General features: G+C 37.3%; 1 protein-coding gene across 6 annotated transcripts in view; it reads right to left on the bottom strand.

Annotated features, from left to right (window-relative positions):
- arid1b (AT-rich interactive domain 1B) overlaps window positions 1-14,095 on the bottom strand; it is a 108,555-nt gene that overhangs the window by 60,511 nt on the left and 33,949 nt on the right. For 5 of the 6 annotated variants that reach the window (XM_067417330.1, XM_067417326.1, XM_067417327.1 and 2 more), the window contains exon 4: window positions 9,537-9,635. The exons of the other annotated variant lie outside the window; for it this stretch is intronic. In XM_067417330.1, coding sequence (XP_067273431.1) covers window positions 9,537-9,635 — 99 coding nt within the window. The remainder of the gene's footprint in view (window positions 1-9,536; window positions 9,636-14,095) is intronic. 6 annotated transcript variants of the gene reach the window in all.

Here is a 14,095-nt window from a genome sequence, read left to right on the forward strand (position 1 = left end):
TTCATCTAGGTAAATAACCATCTCATAGACTTACAATTGAATTCAAGTTGAATTGAGTTACAATTGAGTTGAAGTTGAATTCAATTCAAAAGTCCAAGTCCTCAGTGACCTTCACTGTCATGGTACACAGAGGAATAAACCTCTGAATCCATGATTCTACAAGCTAGAGAAGAGTATTTATCATCCTTCCTTCAACAGAAAAAGGCAAACAGAAGGAAGAATTGACTAAGAAAGACCAAAAGGGGTCTAATTACATCTGCAAGGTCCAGCACATGTTTATTTGATTCGTCTTTTAAAGGAAGTGCTTGATTAAATAAATAGAGGCCAGGAAGCGCATTTCAAATTCTCTTTAATGGAAGATGATGAAAAAGCCCACGGCTCGAGGCAGAGCGCGCAAAACCCACCACGAGAGAAACGCAGGCCATCAATCTCGCTCTCGCTCATACGCACTTCACCTCTTAATGTTTTCCCCAACTGCAATGCATTGAAGATCTGAACGCAAGCAGAGAGACTTTGAAATCGTCAGGTAAAAAAGGATAAACTGTACAGAGATTCCCGCCAGCCCATAATACCCAAGGCACGTAAAAGAGGTTTAAAAAATAAAGCAGAACACCAAAGCAATATTTGTTCAGAAAGATGACACAGGGGGAGACATGAATAAAATGCGTGTGAGTGTGTACGCAGCTCCGCTGCTTAGACAAAGCCATTTACGATTACAGCAACACAAGGGCTGCCAAAGAAACAACGTTTTACCCTTCACAGAGGTGAGCATTGAGCAAACTGCAGGTGACAGAAGCTTTGATACACAGATAAACAGCACTGAGGTTGTTCTTATAACCTGCCTCTCTCTCCAACACGAAAGATAAGCCAGCTGTGATGAGCTCTTACAGGTAATCCTTCTCTCATAGACACATCTTGGTGGCTAACACACTTCATCATACAAACAGAAAGAGTTGTGTATAGATGGCCAATGTCATCCATTCAAAAGTCAATGGACACAGGGTTTATATCAGTATTTCCTTCAAACTAAAGACAAAGCAATAATCAGATTATTTTACTAGTATTCACAAAGAATAAAGAATAGCTAGGATCAAAAGTATTCACATATAAAGTTATTTAATGTACTGTTTAGAATGGATCTTATTTTGACTTATTTAGTTTCAGTGAACATTTAGTATCATTTAGTAACATTTAGTATATATTAAGGATGTTAACCGATGACCGCTTGACCGATGGTTGACCGTATCAACGTTAACCGACCAAAGTTGTTGGTTGTCAGTAAAAAAAAAAAAAGTGATCTCTAAATTAGGCTATTATAGACAGTGGACTAAACGCTACTACAGTTAGCCATCTCATTCCAAAATCTTTTTGTGTGAAGTGAACAAATCCCCCACACTCAATTTTTCATAACTGGCCTGTTTGTACTTAATAAACCAATAAAAACATTTGTTTTTTATTGGTTTATTAAGTCACAGCTAGGTCACAGCGTTTGGGTTTGCGAGCTCACAAGGTTTGCAAAAAGTAAACTGGCTAAAACACCTGAGGTTAGAGCCAGGACAACAGTATGAAGCGTGCATTCCGCATTAGATGGGCTTACATTTGTAAATATATTACATCTACATTTGAGTGGTAACACAATTATAATTTTTTGTAATTGTGTGTGTTTTATTTGTGATGACGCAGCCAAATTGTGCTATTTTCATGATTTATCAAATTTTTTTATGTGGTTCAAATACAGTAATATTTTGAGTTTCAATTTATTAAACCAATTTCCTTCATTGTATCAACTCAAATTTTTAAGTGTGCAAAACAGTGTACAAACAGACCAATAAGCTACCTCAGTTTGTACAAGGTAAGACAAATGAAAATCAGACTGATTGCACAGCAAGGAATACGAGACAAAATGAGAAATTGTGACAATGATTAAAAACCATTGTTCTCTAATTAAACTCATTTGACATTCTCTCTCTCCCTCTCTCTCACACACACACAATCCAATACACTCTCCGTAAGTAGAAAATTGTGCAATGATTTCAATGTATGAATGAAATATCTCAACCTCCTTGAGAAGAATCCATTATCAGACAGAATATCAGGAATGGCTAATCAATTTGACAGCACAGAATGCGAAGTAAACTTATAAAGACACTGAAAGAGTGAAAAAGACAAAGAGAGAAGTTACCAGAAAGCCAGACACTAAACCCCACAGAGAAGAAAAATGGCAGCTCACAGACACATCTGAAAGGTCGAACCATCAAGAGCCTCTACCAGCATAGAAGCACCCAAACAAGGTCAGCTCATCAGCAGGGGTCTATATTGCCATACAAATCAACAAATCCACCAGGGTCTCGAGCAGAGCCTTCATAAAACTCTCAGAGAGAGATAGAGTGAAGGGCATTTAACCTGGAGAAGGACAAACACATTCAGACAGAGAGACAAAGGAAGTCAATTGTTGCATTTGGAGGATTTGCACTCGCAGATGATAAGTTCTGTTCCTTGACTTCGATTGGTCAGCAGGTGTTCCAAGACTGCTGATTGATTACAACTAGAGATGCATCGATTGATCGACCAGGGATCGGAATTGGGCGTTTTTCTGCATAATCGGCCCTGATAACAATTAGTCACACGTGTCGCTGATTTTGAGCCGATCCCTACATGCGGCTGTGAGCGCGAGCGCGGCTGCGACGTTGACGGCACAGAAGAAGAAGACACTAATTATGCCATTTGTGAAACTTAAAAAACCTACAAACCTAATTAGACACTTAACTCCATCGCCTCATGGAACATGCCCATTTTTAAGAAGGTAAGTTAGTAAAGGTAAAACTGCTAAAGCTAGCCAGAGCTCAGAGCCAGCCACAGGTCAGCAGCCTCTCCCATCTTTCCTTGGTATAAGCAGCGAAAAGACCAACGCATAAATGCATTTGCAAAGAAAATTATGGAATTCATGGCGCTGGATGACCTGCTGAACGCATAAACTGTCACTTCATGATTATGTATTACCTCAATGATTATCATCATAAATAATAAACGTAATACATTTTTATAAACGGTTAAATAAAAAATATATTAAAAAACATTTAGCTGTGGCACTGAAATTGGTACAGAGTACCAAAAATGTTATGGTATTAGTATTGACTATTGGAATTTTGGTACCATGACATCCCTAGCTGGCAACATTTATTACCCAGTTACTGAACTATTATTTGGAGGAGTATTGTACATTTCAGTTTTATTCATTCATAGGAATATTTTGACTTTTGTAAGACAAGTAAAAAATAGAAAAAATATCCATGTATAATGTTTTGGTTCATAAAGCAACTTGTATTTTTTGAGAGTTGTTTAAGTGAGAGAAGATCCTATTGTAATGTTTACTAATTTATTTTATAATACAAATAAAATTTTGCTTGATGGAAGAAAAAGTGGATTTTTATTTGTATATAGCCCTGTTTCCACCAAAATTACACGGAACAATTTGTACCAGGAACTTTTTTTACAGGAACTTTTATCCCCCCAGACTGTACGCGTTTCCACCGCGATCTGAAGTTCCGTGAAGATTAGGCAAATTAGTCCGGTGATGTAGGACTGCGCGCGACGGCTCCTGCAAGTCAGTGATGGACATTGATGAACTTTCCTATCTCGTCAACATGAGTGCGGCGTGCGCCGTCACATCATGTAAGGACGCACACTTAAAAGTAATTGGTCAGGTCGTTTACATGGTGAAAAATAGACTGTAAAAAAATGAATAACAAGTATGGAAGAGATTCAAGCTGTGCTGCTTTTGCTGGTTATGTATAGGTTTACTAAAGAGAAAATTAACAACGACAGAAAAGAGCACTAATATGCAGATTCAGCAGCATATTCAGAAAGATTGTAAAGCTAGATTTAAAATGACAATGTATATTATTATCAGCTATTACGGACATTGAACGTGAGATGGCTGAGACGAACGCGGATCAGACAGAGAGCAAGACTGATATTTACTGAACGCAGAACGAACCTCGCAAAAGACTTTTAAAAATGCCGGTTGAAATGAAAAACTAAACCAATTAGCATGTTCAGCACCCAAGTCCCGCCCTCGAAAGTTCCTGAACTTTGAAAAAGTACTACCTCGCGAGCAGGGCCGTTTGGAGGGGGAAATATTTACCCGGAACTTCATTTAGACCCTGGTTCCTGCGGTCAAAACACACAGAGTACCACCCAAAGTTCCTGGTTCCTGGGTAAAGTTCCTGTGGTGGAAACGCAGCTCAAGCTGTCAATAAGTTCTAAGAAAGAAAATCGGTATCGGCCGATCTCACTAACAAAAAAATCGGAATCGGCCAAGAAAATTGCAATCGGTGCATCTCTAACAACAGACTTTTCCTTGTTTGTATCACTCCACTTGTCTGTGTTTTGTACATTTCTAGACAGTCTGACAACCTGTGGGTTAGTGATTAGTGCAGTCAACAGTGTTACTAAAGTGAGTGTAATAAAGACTCTTAGATGGGAAGGAAGGAGCCGGGAACTGGCGAACGTTCAACAACTTTAATTAAATAAATAAACAAAGCGGAAGTAAACCACGGGCAGCCCCTCACGAACGACTGCCCGCACACACATAACAAAACTCAACGTAAAGTCCAGGCCTGTTCCTCTCTCGTCCTTGACTGGTGTCGCTCGTCCTTAAATGCCTCCAAGCTCCCTCATGAGAGTTCTCGAGACCTGTCTTTCGCTATCACGTCCCCGTGTCTCTTGCTCGTTCACCACGCCACAGTGAGTCAACTGAATCATTCACTCAACTAGTTTGTTCAAATACACAGATTTAAGACTAAAAGTGATTGAATGAGTCACTGAATTAATTAGTCAGCCAATTCATTCAAAAACAATGATTTAATCAGGAACAAAACACCTAAAGTGTATGCTACTTAGTTTTATCTTTCTGCTATTTACTGCTGGTGTAAAAGCAATATCAAACTCACAATCATGCTCTTGGATTTTATAGGATCTTTGAGATACATTCTGCACAAACTACACAGTACAATGACATGTGAGGTGGTTTTAGAGTTCTGGATGTAGCACACACATTTTCAAGGCTGTTTCGCATTTCAAAGGGTACTTGGTATGAGATGTCAGGAGCTCCAGGTCTCCAAGGCCACGTCAGCTTACACCATCATTCCTTACTTAAAAAATGTTGCACAAATAATTTTCAAGGACTTTCTGCAGTCAGGAAGCATGACAGCGGATTAACGCTGTGCAAAGCTTGCACCGTTTTGATGCCAGCAAGGTGGATTACATTATGCTTTCATAAATAAAAAGACAATGAGCAAAATGTGTTTAAAAATCACGTCAGATTTCATGGGGATTCCGCGATTAGGTGCACAACCAGGTGGAGAAGACCAAAGGGCAAATTTCTTCCAGTGTTTGATATATGGAGCTCCAAAACGTTCCTCATTCATGAACGGACACATTTTTCTGATAGTTGTCACGTTAATCCTGATAAATTTCATCGTAGGAACAATTCTGTGAAATGTCAGTTCCTATTTATTAGCTGTTAGTCAATATGTTGAGTTTAGTATTTACTGTCTACCATTGTTAAACTGAACTGACTTTTTTTTTTCTTTTCTTTTTTAACTAAGGATGTTCGTGTGGTTTTTACATTAAAAAACATCATAACCAATAAGTAATAAGCTATTTTCTACACTGGTTTTGATGGGCCGCACTGGAGACTCAGAAGTAAAAGCCCACAGCTAGGATTGGATAAGATTTGCACATTTAAAGGAACTGTATGTAAGAAATGTATTTCAATTGATCCTAAAATGGCTCTGATATGTCACTAGACATTGAGAAATCATGTTAATTTCAAATACTTATATCCCTTACAACAGTATTCAGGATATTGTCATTTAAAGGTTGTTGTTGCAGCCCTCAACTGATGTTGATGTTGACATGTTGTGTTTTGGCCTGAAGCTCCGCCCTCCGCCTATCTACCAATCAAGAAGTCCATAGTGTTTCAGCATCCAGGTTGCCAGTTCTCCTCTAGTTACCACAGCTGCAGCTACAAACGTTCCGCTGGATCCTGCAGCCTATCTGGCAACCTCGAGTCAGGGGGAGTGGGAGAGGAGATCGTGATTGCAGTACCAGTTTTGGCCACAATCTTACACTTACTTTAATGAGCTTCAGCTCCCCTGTCAGTTCAGTTCACATGAGGATTGGTGGGGATTCATTTATTAATTTAAAAATAAATTAAGTATCACACATTCCTAATATTAAGATCCGAAGGAAGCTTATGGAGCGACTGGTTCTTCCACAATATCTTCTTGGCATGTGTATTGCTACCGGCTATCGATCCGAAAAGCTCCATGAGTCGGTGGGCGGGGCTACTGAATTAGACAAGCTCATTATTCTGTAGAGGCGGTGTTTCTCCGCTCTGTGACGCAAGGATGAAGCACACAATTGTTTTCTGGGGCTGGTGTCCCAGAAAAAAACTTTTCTTTGACTAACAAGGAAGTTTTCGGCTCTGAAACTTACAGGATATTGTTATATTACCATGACCTTTTATATATCAAAAGCTCAAGGGAAAGTTGATTTCTCAATTCATCACCCCTTTAACCAAAGTAAAATCCAGTCCAAATTCGCACCATTGTTAAAGCAGAAGAGGACTTAAGAGGATCATTGATGTTGTGAAGGTCTTGGGATCTAATTTTCAACCCATGTTTTCTGAGATATTTCTGTGTAGTTCAGGCTACATTAACATCTGTGTTCCTCTGTACTTTTCTTGCATTGATCTGGTGTAGAACTTTACAGTGTGAGAGACACTCTGAGATAATTATCCAAACACACACACACACAGTGCAGACTGGCCATTCATTGTGCTGTTATTCTCTTTGTCCTTGGCTGGGAGTTCAGTGGGCCATTGTGTCAGACACATCTAAAAATAGGTCTGCCGGCATGAAACCAGCAGCCGCCTGGGGCTTTTAAACAACATTACCTCAGTCATCAAACCCCTGCGGGAAACCTATCATGACAGCACCAGAGACTGCCGCTCCACTCGTTTAAATACCCATGCAGCGTCTTCTGACTCTCCGTTCACTAGAAACACTAAGAGCTTTTTATGAGGGCAGCAGGGCTGGATGAAAAATGGATGGAAATGGATGGTAACTGGAATTCCTTTCGCAATTTGAAATTCCTCATAAATCATTAGAGCCTTGAGAATATCTTCACGGATTACTGAGGGAAGGACAATATCACTCTTTAAGGAATAGTTTACCCAGATGAATTGTGACCCTCAATGTCCCTCATGTTACTCCAAAGAGTCCAAACCCATATGACTTAATTCTTCCATGGAACAAAAATGCAAATGGTTCCTACTTGGCCTGCTCCATATAATTCCACTGGTTCCCATGTATTTTGTAACCTAATCACATTGCAGCATTCTAAATATGTGGAATTGACAGTTGTAGTATTTTATGAGGAGTTGTTGGTTTGATTGTATAACTTGACAGCCATTGTCCAGTAAATTCTATGGAAAAGACTAGGGGTGTAACGATATACCAATGCCACAGTTCAGTTCTGTTTGCTGTGGGGGCAGGATTCATGGCATGGCACCAGCAATGCTAAATAACACGAGATTCAAAAGACAAAAAGAACGTGCTACGGGGCTTGTGGTGTATGTGTGTGCATGTAATCAACGCATTAGTTTAGAGGGGCGATTAACAAACCCGTTCAATAAACTGTGTAAAACATGCCATCAGCCGATCAATACTGAGCATCTAGATGGCATAAAAAAAGATAACTGCTCCTGAATCTTTCCATGTGTCTACGATCTGCACTTGATGTGCATGCTACTGTCTAAATGTGTTTACGTGTTACAGTGTCGAAGTGCATTAGTTTAGAATGGCGATTAACCTACCTGTTTAATATACTGTGTATTCACCTGATCAATATTGAGTATTCAGATGGTATAAACAAACTAGTCTCAGCCTCAGACTGTTGGCTGAACGTCTGATGCACATGGCACACTTATCTTGAAACACTTTAGGAGTTCTGAAGTAGTCATCTGATTGGTTGAATTCCACTGGATGTCCATGAGAAGTGTTGCATTTTTTTTTTTTTTTATGGTCTAACTAGAAATAAGTGCAGTGAACTCCCTCGTGGAAAAAACGATGCACAATGAGAGTACTGCGGTAATGTATAGTGGTTTTTGGTTCAGTTTAAATATTGTTACATCCCTAGAAAAGACTTCAGTTGCATTATCTTCCTGTTAAAGGGTGGTTGCATGCGATTTTACTTTTTTAACTTTAGTTAGTGTTTAATGTTGCTGCTTGAGCATAAATAGTATCTGCAAAAGTTACATCGCTGAAAGTTCATTGCAAATGGAGATATTGTCTTTTAAAGTTATGGCAGTTTATTGCCGACAAAAATGTCCGGTTTGGACTACAGCGAGCTTCCTCCTGGGTTGGTGACATCATAAACCCTTGCTAGTCACCACAGATGTGACTTCTACCTGTAATGGTAAGAGGCGTGGCATTTCCAGCAGCCTGTGCTCGGCACTTCAGCCAATAAAAATACATGAAACTACATTTGGCCATCTAACCAATCTAAAACCATTGTGTTTTTCAGAGGGATGGTCTTCATAGAAGCAGGAAGCAAACGAACCGTTCAAAGGACAGTGGAGACAATGGTGTGGAATAAAGGTCAAATATAAGAAAAATACAGTATTTAAAAAACAAAAAACAAAAAGTACTAAGTGTTATAACAAAAAACACTTTAACACTGTGAAGCTATTAACAAATGTGATCTGATTTGATTTGATTTAAAAAAGCAACGCAAACATTCTGCTTAAGATCCCTTTTCATGTTTTTTTAAATATAATAATAATTCAGGTTTGGAATGAAATAGTGAATAGATAACTTTCTTTTTGAGGATAAAAAGGTGCAACAAAATAAAGTCAAATATTCATCTTATGGATCTAAAGAACAATTATTAAAATGTGACCAACACAAAAAAACGTAATTTAATAATTATCTGGTATTGCCTATTTATAATCCACTGTAGAAGTTTAGTTGGAGATACCCTTTGCTGTCAACAACAAAATGTATGGAAAGCATGCTCTTCTCCCTTTTAAACTATGATAATGAAAATAATTTTTTTTATTTATTCACTTGGATTTAACATGGTTTTTCCAAGAGTCAGACCTGCAACCCATTTTTGGCCAAGACCATTTGCAGACAATTTGGGTGAAACAGAGAGCGGGTTCTGGAAAAGTGGTTCAAATTCCGATAAACAACCAGAGCACTGGAAAAAACAGAGCTTTGAGAAGGCAAATAACAGCTCTTACAACCAAAATATTAACTACTATGCACTTGAGCATAATCTATAGGGAACTCACAAAAGCATTTTTTAAGTTATTATTATTATAACCTTTATTTTACCAAGGAAATAAGCACATTGAGCTTAAGAATCTCTTTTACAAGATCTTCCTGGCCAAAAGTAAGGCATTAACCAACACCTAGGCCCGACGGTCTACAAAATCTCAAGACTAATTTTGGACTGTAATGTCTCACCGGCAGGCTGGACGGGCGGTCCTGCTGAGTAAGGCCCATGTCATCGTGGTTTGGTTTCCCAGACTGGACTCTGCTGCCATATCCCTCCTGCAGAGTGTCCTACGAAGCAAACCACAGAAACTGAGAAAGACTAACGGGAAAAATAAAGAAGAAACTATACATTAGCAGGCCTTTATTCACACAGAACAAGGTAATTAGACAGTTGTAGACAGCGTGATGACGACGCCATCTCATAATTGAGCTTCATCCACAGATTCACACGAGCAGAATGGCTGCTCATGCAGAAATGCTGAGGCATGTCTGACAACGGAAACGCAGACTGTGCAATGATATCAACCATAACATTATGCAATCTGCATAATGGGATCAAGAAAAAGCATTAAAGGAATAGTTCACCCAAAAACTATTTATTGGCCTATTTTATGTTTGGCTGAATGTCCAAAGAAAAGAACTGTATAATAGTCCTGTGAGACGTAATTCTACCGAACTGCAAGAAATATATCAAAATCCTCACTTCATTTTTCAGATTATTGAATAATAATTATAATATTTAAAGCTACACTGTGTAACTTTTTTAATTTATTCTTAGCTAAAAACACTTAGTTCTTTCAAAAATATATGTGCTCATTAAGGTATATTTACTTATTTCAAGTAATAAAGTATTCTCGTAAGATTATAATATGCCATTGAAAATACATACGGGTGAGGGGTTCGAATGCTGCTCGCCATGATGCTCCTCCATCTTGAAAGTACATTAGCCAAAGAGGGACAAACCCGTAAATTCAAGCTTCGCCTTTCGCGTTTTAACACTCAATGGCACCGTGTCGAATGTGAAGAAGGGGATTGCCATGTTAATCTTGGACTAAATCGGCCACCGTATGAGTTAAAACGAAGGGTGCGTCTCAATCAGCTCCCTAATTCAGTAGTCAGGGCAATGACTTATGTCCTAATCAGTTCCCTGACTAGTGAACTAGGGAGCTGATTGAGACGCAGGGGAAATTGGAATTGAGAAGAACAGAAACTGGATGGTCATATACTTTTTCACAGCTAGATGGGGGAAAATATCACACAGTGTAGCTTTAAGATTGTTACTTTTTTATGTTTTTGAATGAAGCCCCTTATGCTTACCAAGGCTGTATTTATTAAAACAAAAATACAGTAAAAACAGTTATACGGTAACAAAATAACTTTAAAAAAATTTAAATAACTGTTTTAACTGTCTATAAAGTAGTAGCCATTACTACAGTCTTCAGTGTCACATGATCCATTAAAAATCATTCTAAATGCTGATTTGGTGCTCAAGAATCATTATCAAAGTTGTAAGCAATGTGCTGCTAAATATATTTTTTTTCAGGATTCTAAGATAAATAGGATGTTTAAAAGATCATAATTGTTTTAATATGAATTTTCCAATAAAAATGTGCATGTAAATGTATCACTTTTGATCAATTTAATGCATACTTGCTGAATAAATGTATTAATTGTATTCAAACAAAATTGGTAGTGTATATTATTTACACATACATATACACTCATATTTGTAATCGCTTAAAATGTTTTACAAATTAAATCGCACACTTTTCTTTAATTAATCACGATTAATCACACCTATCATTAGTTAGTTACCCTTCAGCGAAAACTCAAGATCTTCACAATTTAACATCACCAAGGCCTTACGATTAGACTGACCAAATATGATGTTGTTCTGGTTAAATCTCTATGAGGAGTTAATCACAGCGTAAAACATGTAATTTCCTGTTGCCCGCAAGTGCAATATTCAATATTCAAAATATCTCACTTCCTGTTGGGTTTTCAGAATTTGTTCCCAGGGACATTAGGTAGCACGAGCGACACTTAATTGAAATGTTGTAGGTGGCGCTATTAAGCCATGTTGCCACATCTAATTCTTAAACCTATATCAGATGTACATTTTCACCACTTCTAACACGTGTGCAAAGTTTTATGAGTTTTGGAGTATTTTAGGCCCTCAAAAATGCGATTCATTTTGGAGAAGAAGAATGATAGGCCGAGCAAGTACAATAGGGTCCTCACACCATCGGTGCTCAGGCCCTAATAAGAGGTGTTTTAGGAAGTCAGAATAAGAGTGTGTTCAGAGTGAGTTCTCAAAGCTCTCTCAAATCATTCTATTATAAATATCACAACTAAATGTCACAAAAAAAAATCAAACAGATCTGAACCATCACTTTTTTACAGCAACATAAAAAAATAACACTGTAGGTTTCAAGCCAGAAAGAAATTAATTACAGCATGTTTCTGTAAAAGTGGATACTTGACTTCCCTCAGCAAATACAGTTCAAAAAACTAAAGTGGAAAGAAAGCTGAAAGAGTGGCAACTAAGGTCGCCCTGCCTGCAATTCACTCATGTATACAAACATCGCCCAGAACTCCCTCCCGCTCACTTCATTCAACAGTGGGAAAAAAAACACTGTGCAAAAAAAAAAAAAAAAAAAATAGAAGGGGGGCATTCCCGAGCCAGACGGAGCTGAATGTGTATGTGTGTTTGTGTGTGTGTGTGTGTGTGTATTGACTCTGGGTCATGGCCAGGCCACACACACAGACGGCTGTTTACAGTTGGGCCATTACATCACCGCTCAGGCATGTGCTGATTCAGAACCGTAACAGCTGCTCCACTGCGATAACGGACAGCGAGACCTCCAATATTCACAGCGTCAAAGGAAAAAAATGTGATACCTCCCGAGTTGTCCCGGTATCCCACTGAAATACTCAAAATTCACTTTCACTATGCTGTGTAGGGTTGTCGATACTGGGAAATTTTACTACACAATATAAGATTTCACTACCACTACAAAAATATGGCAATTAAACACACCTGAAGAAATGGAAGTAGCAACAGATATTTTCTTTAGTATTGTGACGTACATTCTAGTGAAACTGATTATGACAAATAAAATAAAATAAAAATGTAGGGTAGGAATTTCACTCTATTCATCTGATTTGATTTTGAGCTTTCAGTCAATTTTAGGGGTTTAACTGGATTGGCGATCTGCTGTTTTCACTGGAAACGAGCTGTGGAATTTTGATTAAACATCACAATGTATATTTAATATATATATATATATATATATATATATATATATATATATATATATATATATATATATATATATATATATATATATATATATATATATATATATATATATATTAAAAAAATGCATGAATAAATTGTCCACAGTAAGATCCATTTTATACCATTTGTTTACAAAATTTCACCTAGACAAGGTAAAAATTGATTTACCCTTATAATAGGATTAATAAAATTTGATTAATAAAATACCATTTTAACTCAAAGTTGTGCTATAGTGTGAAAATAATCACTCTGTTATATGTACTTATCCTAACAACACCCTTTCATTTGAGACAATATTCACATTTAACTAATAATAATAGACTGTAAAAAAAAATGTTTGTTTAACTTAAATTAAATAACCTGGCTGATTTAAAATTTTGTGTTTATTGAAATTAAAAAAAAAATGATACAATGAAGTAAATTGGTTTAATAAATAGAAACTCAAAATATTATTGTATCTGAACCACATACAAAATGTGATAAATCATGAAAAAAATAGCACAATTTGGCATGTTTCACTGTGTCTCCACAAATAAAACATACAAAATAACCCAATCTTTTAATAATATTTGAATAACGTTTGTTGATTCTCAAAAATGTTCATTGTATAAACTCAAATTTTAAATGTAAATGAACTCAAAATTTTAAGACAACAAGGTAACTTATTTTTGAAATATTTTTTTTACAGTGTAGTAATAAGTAAACAATACTGTTTATTAGTGTTTTCTATGTAGTTTTTGTAGCTAATGGATGATTTTTTCCAACTACCCCCTGTTGCTTTATATGGCTGTTTGATGGGCTTAAAAAAAGACATCAATGGAGTAGCTCCAATTGCCCCAGGAAAGAGTTTTGAGGTCAATATGTTCTGATTTGAGTCAGAGCTTTCTGCTTCATTTCTTCACATAATTCCTGTTTTCTCTACACTAAAGGGCCATGCTGAACGAGACGTGTTTACACAGGGTGTGTCTAGATGAAAACATCGCTGTAAGAAGACAAACGCATCTGAGGCTCGTAAAACTCGACATGTCTACGGAAACATCAAATCCATCTCTTTATGTTTTTTTGAGTCCCTTGTGGGTCTACGGTTTCAGCACAATGATTAACGGACCGTTCTTTGAGCTACAGATAAAACGAAAAACATCCCTTCAGAGTGATTAATGCCCTATTGTAATGGCTTGTCTGAAATTGCATCATCCCTGCACAGTTTTGATGTTTAGTCAGCGCGTGAGGGACATAATGTCTCTTTAAAAGAAGCTATAAACCTAAATTGACAGGATTTACTTCCTTAATAAATGTCCCTTGTCTTATCGTACCTGATTCATCAGTGCATGTTACTGTAAAGGAAAAAAAGTACATTTTTATAATCTTTCATTAAAACGTAATGGCTTTCTCTTTCACAGAAATTACTTTTTCTGCTGACATTGTCACCAAGTCCATGTGGGCAGGG

This window comes from Pseudorasbora parva, chromosome 15, assembly GCF_024679245.1.
Source record: "Pseudorasbora parva isolate DD20220531a chromosome 15, ASM2467924v1, whole genome shotgun sequence".
Taxonomy (NCBI): domain Eukaryota; kingdom Metazoa; phylum Chordata; class Actinopteri; order Cypriniformes; family Gobionidae; genus Pseudorasbora; species Pseudorasbora parva.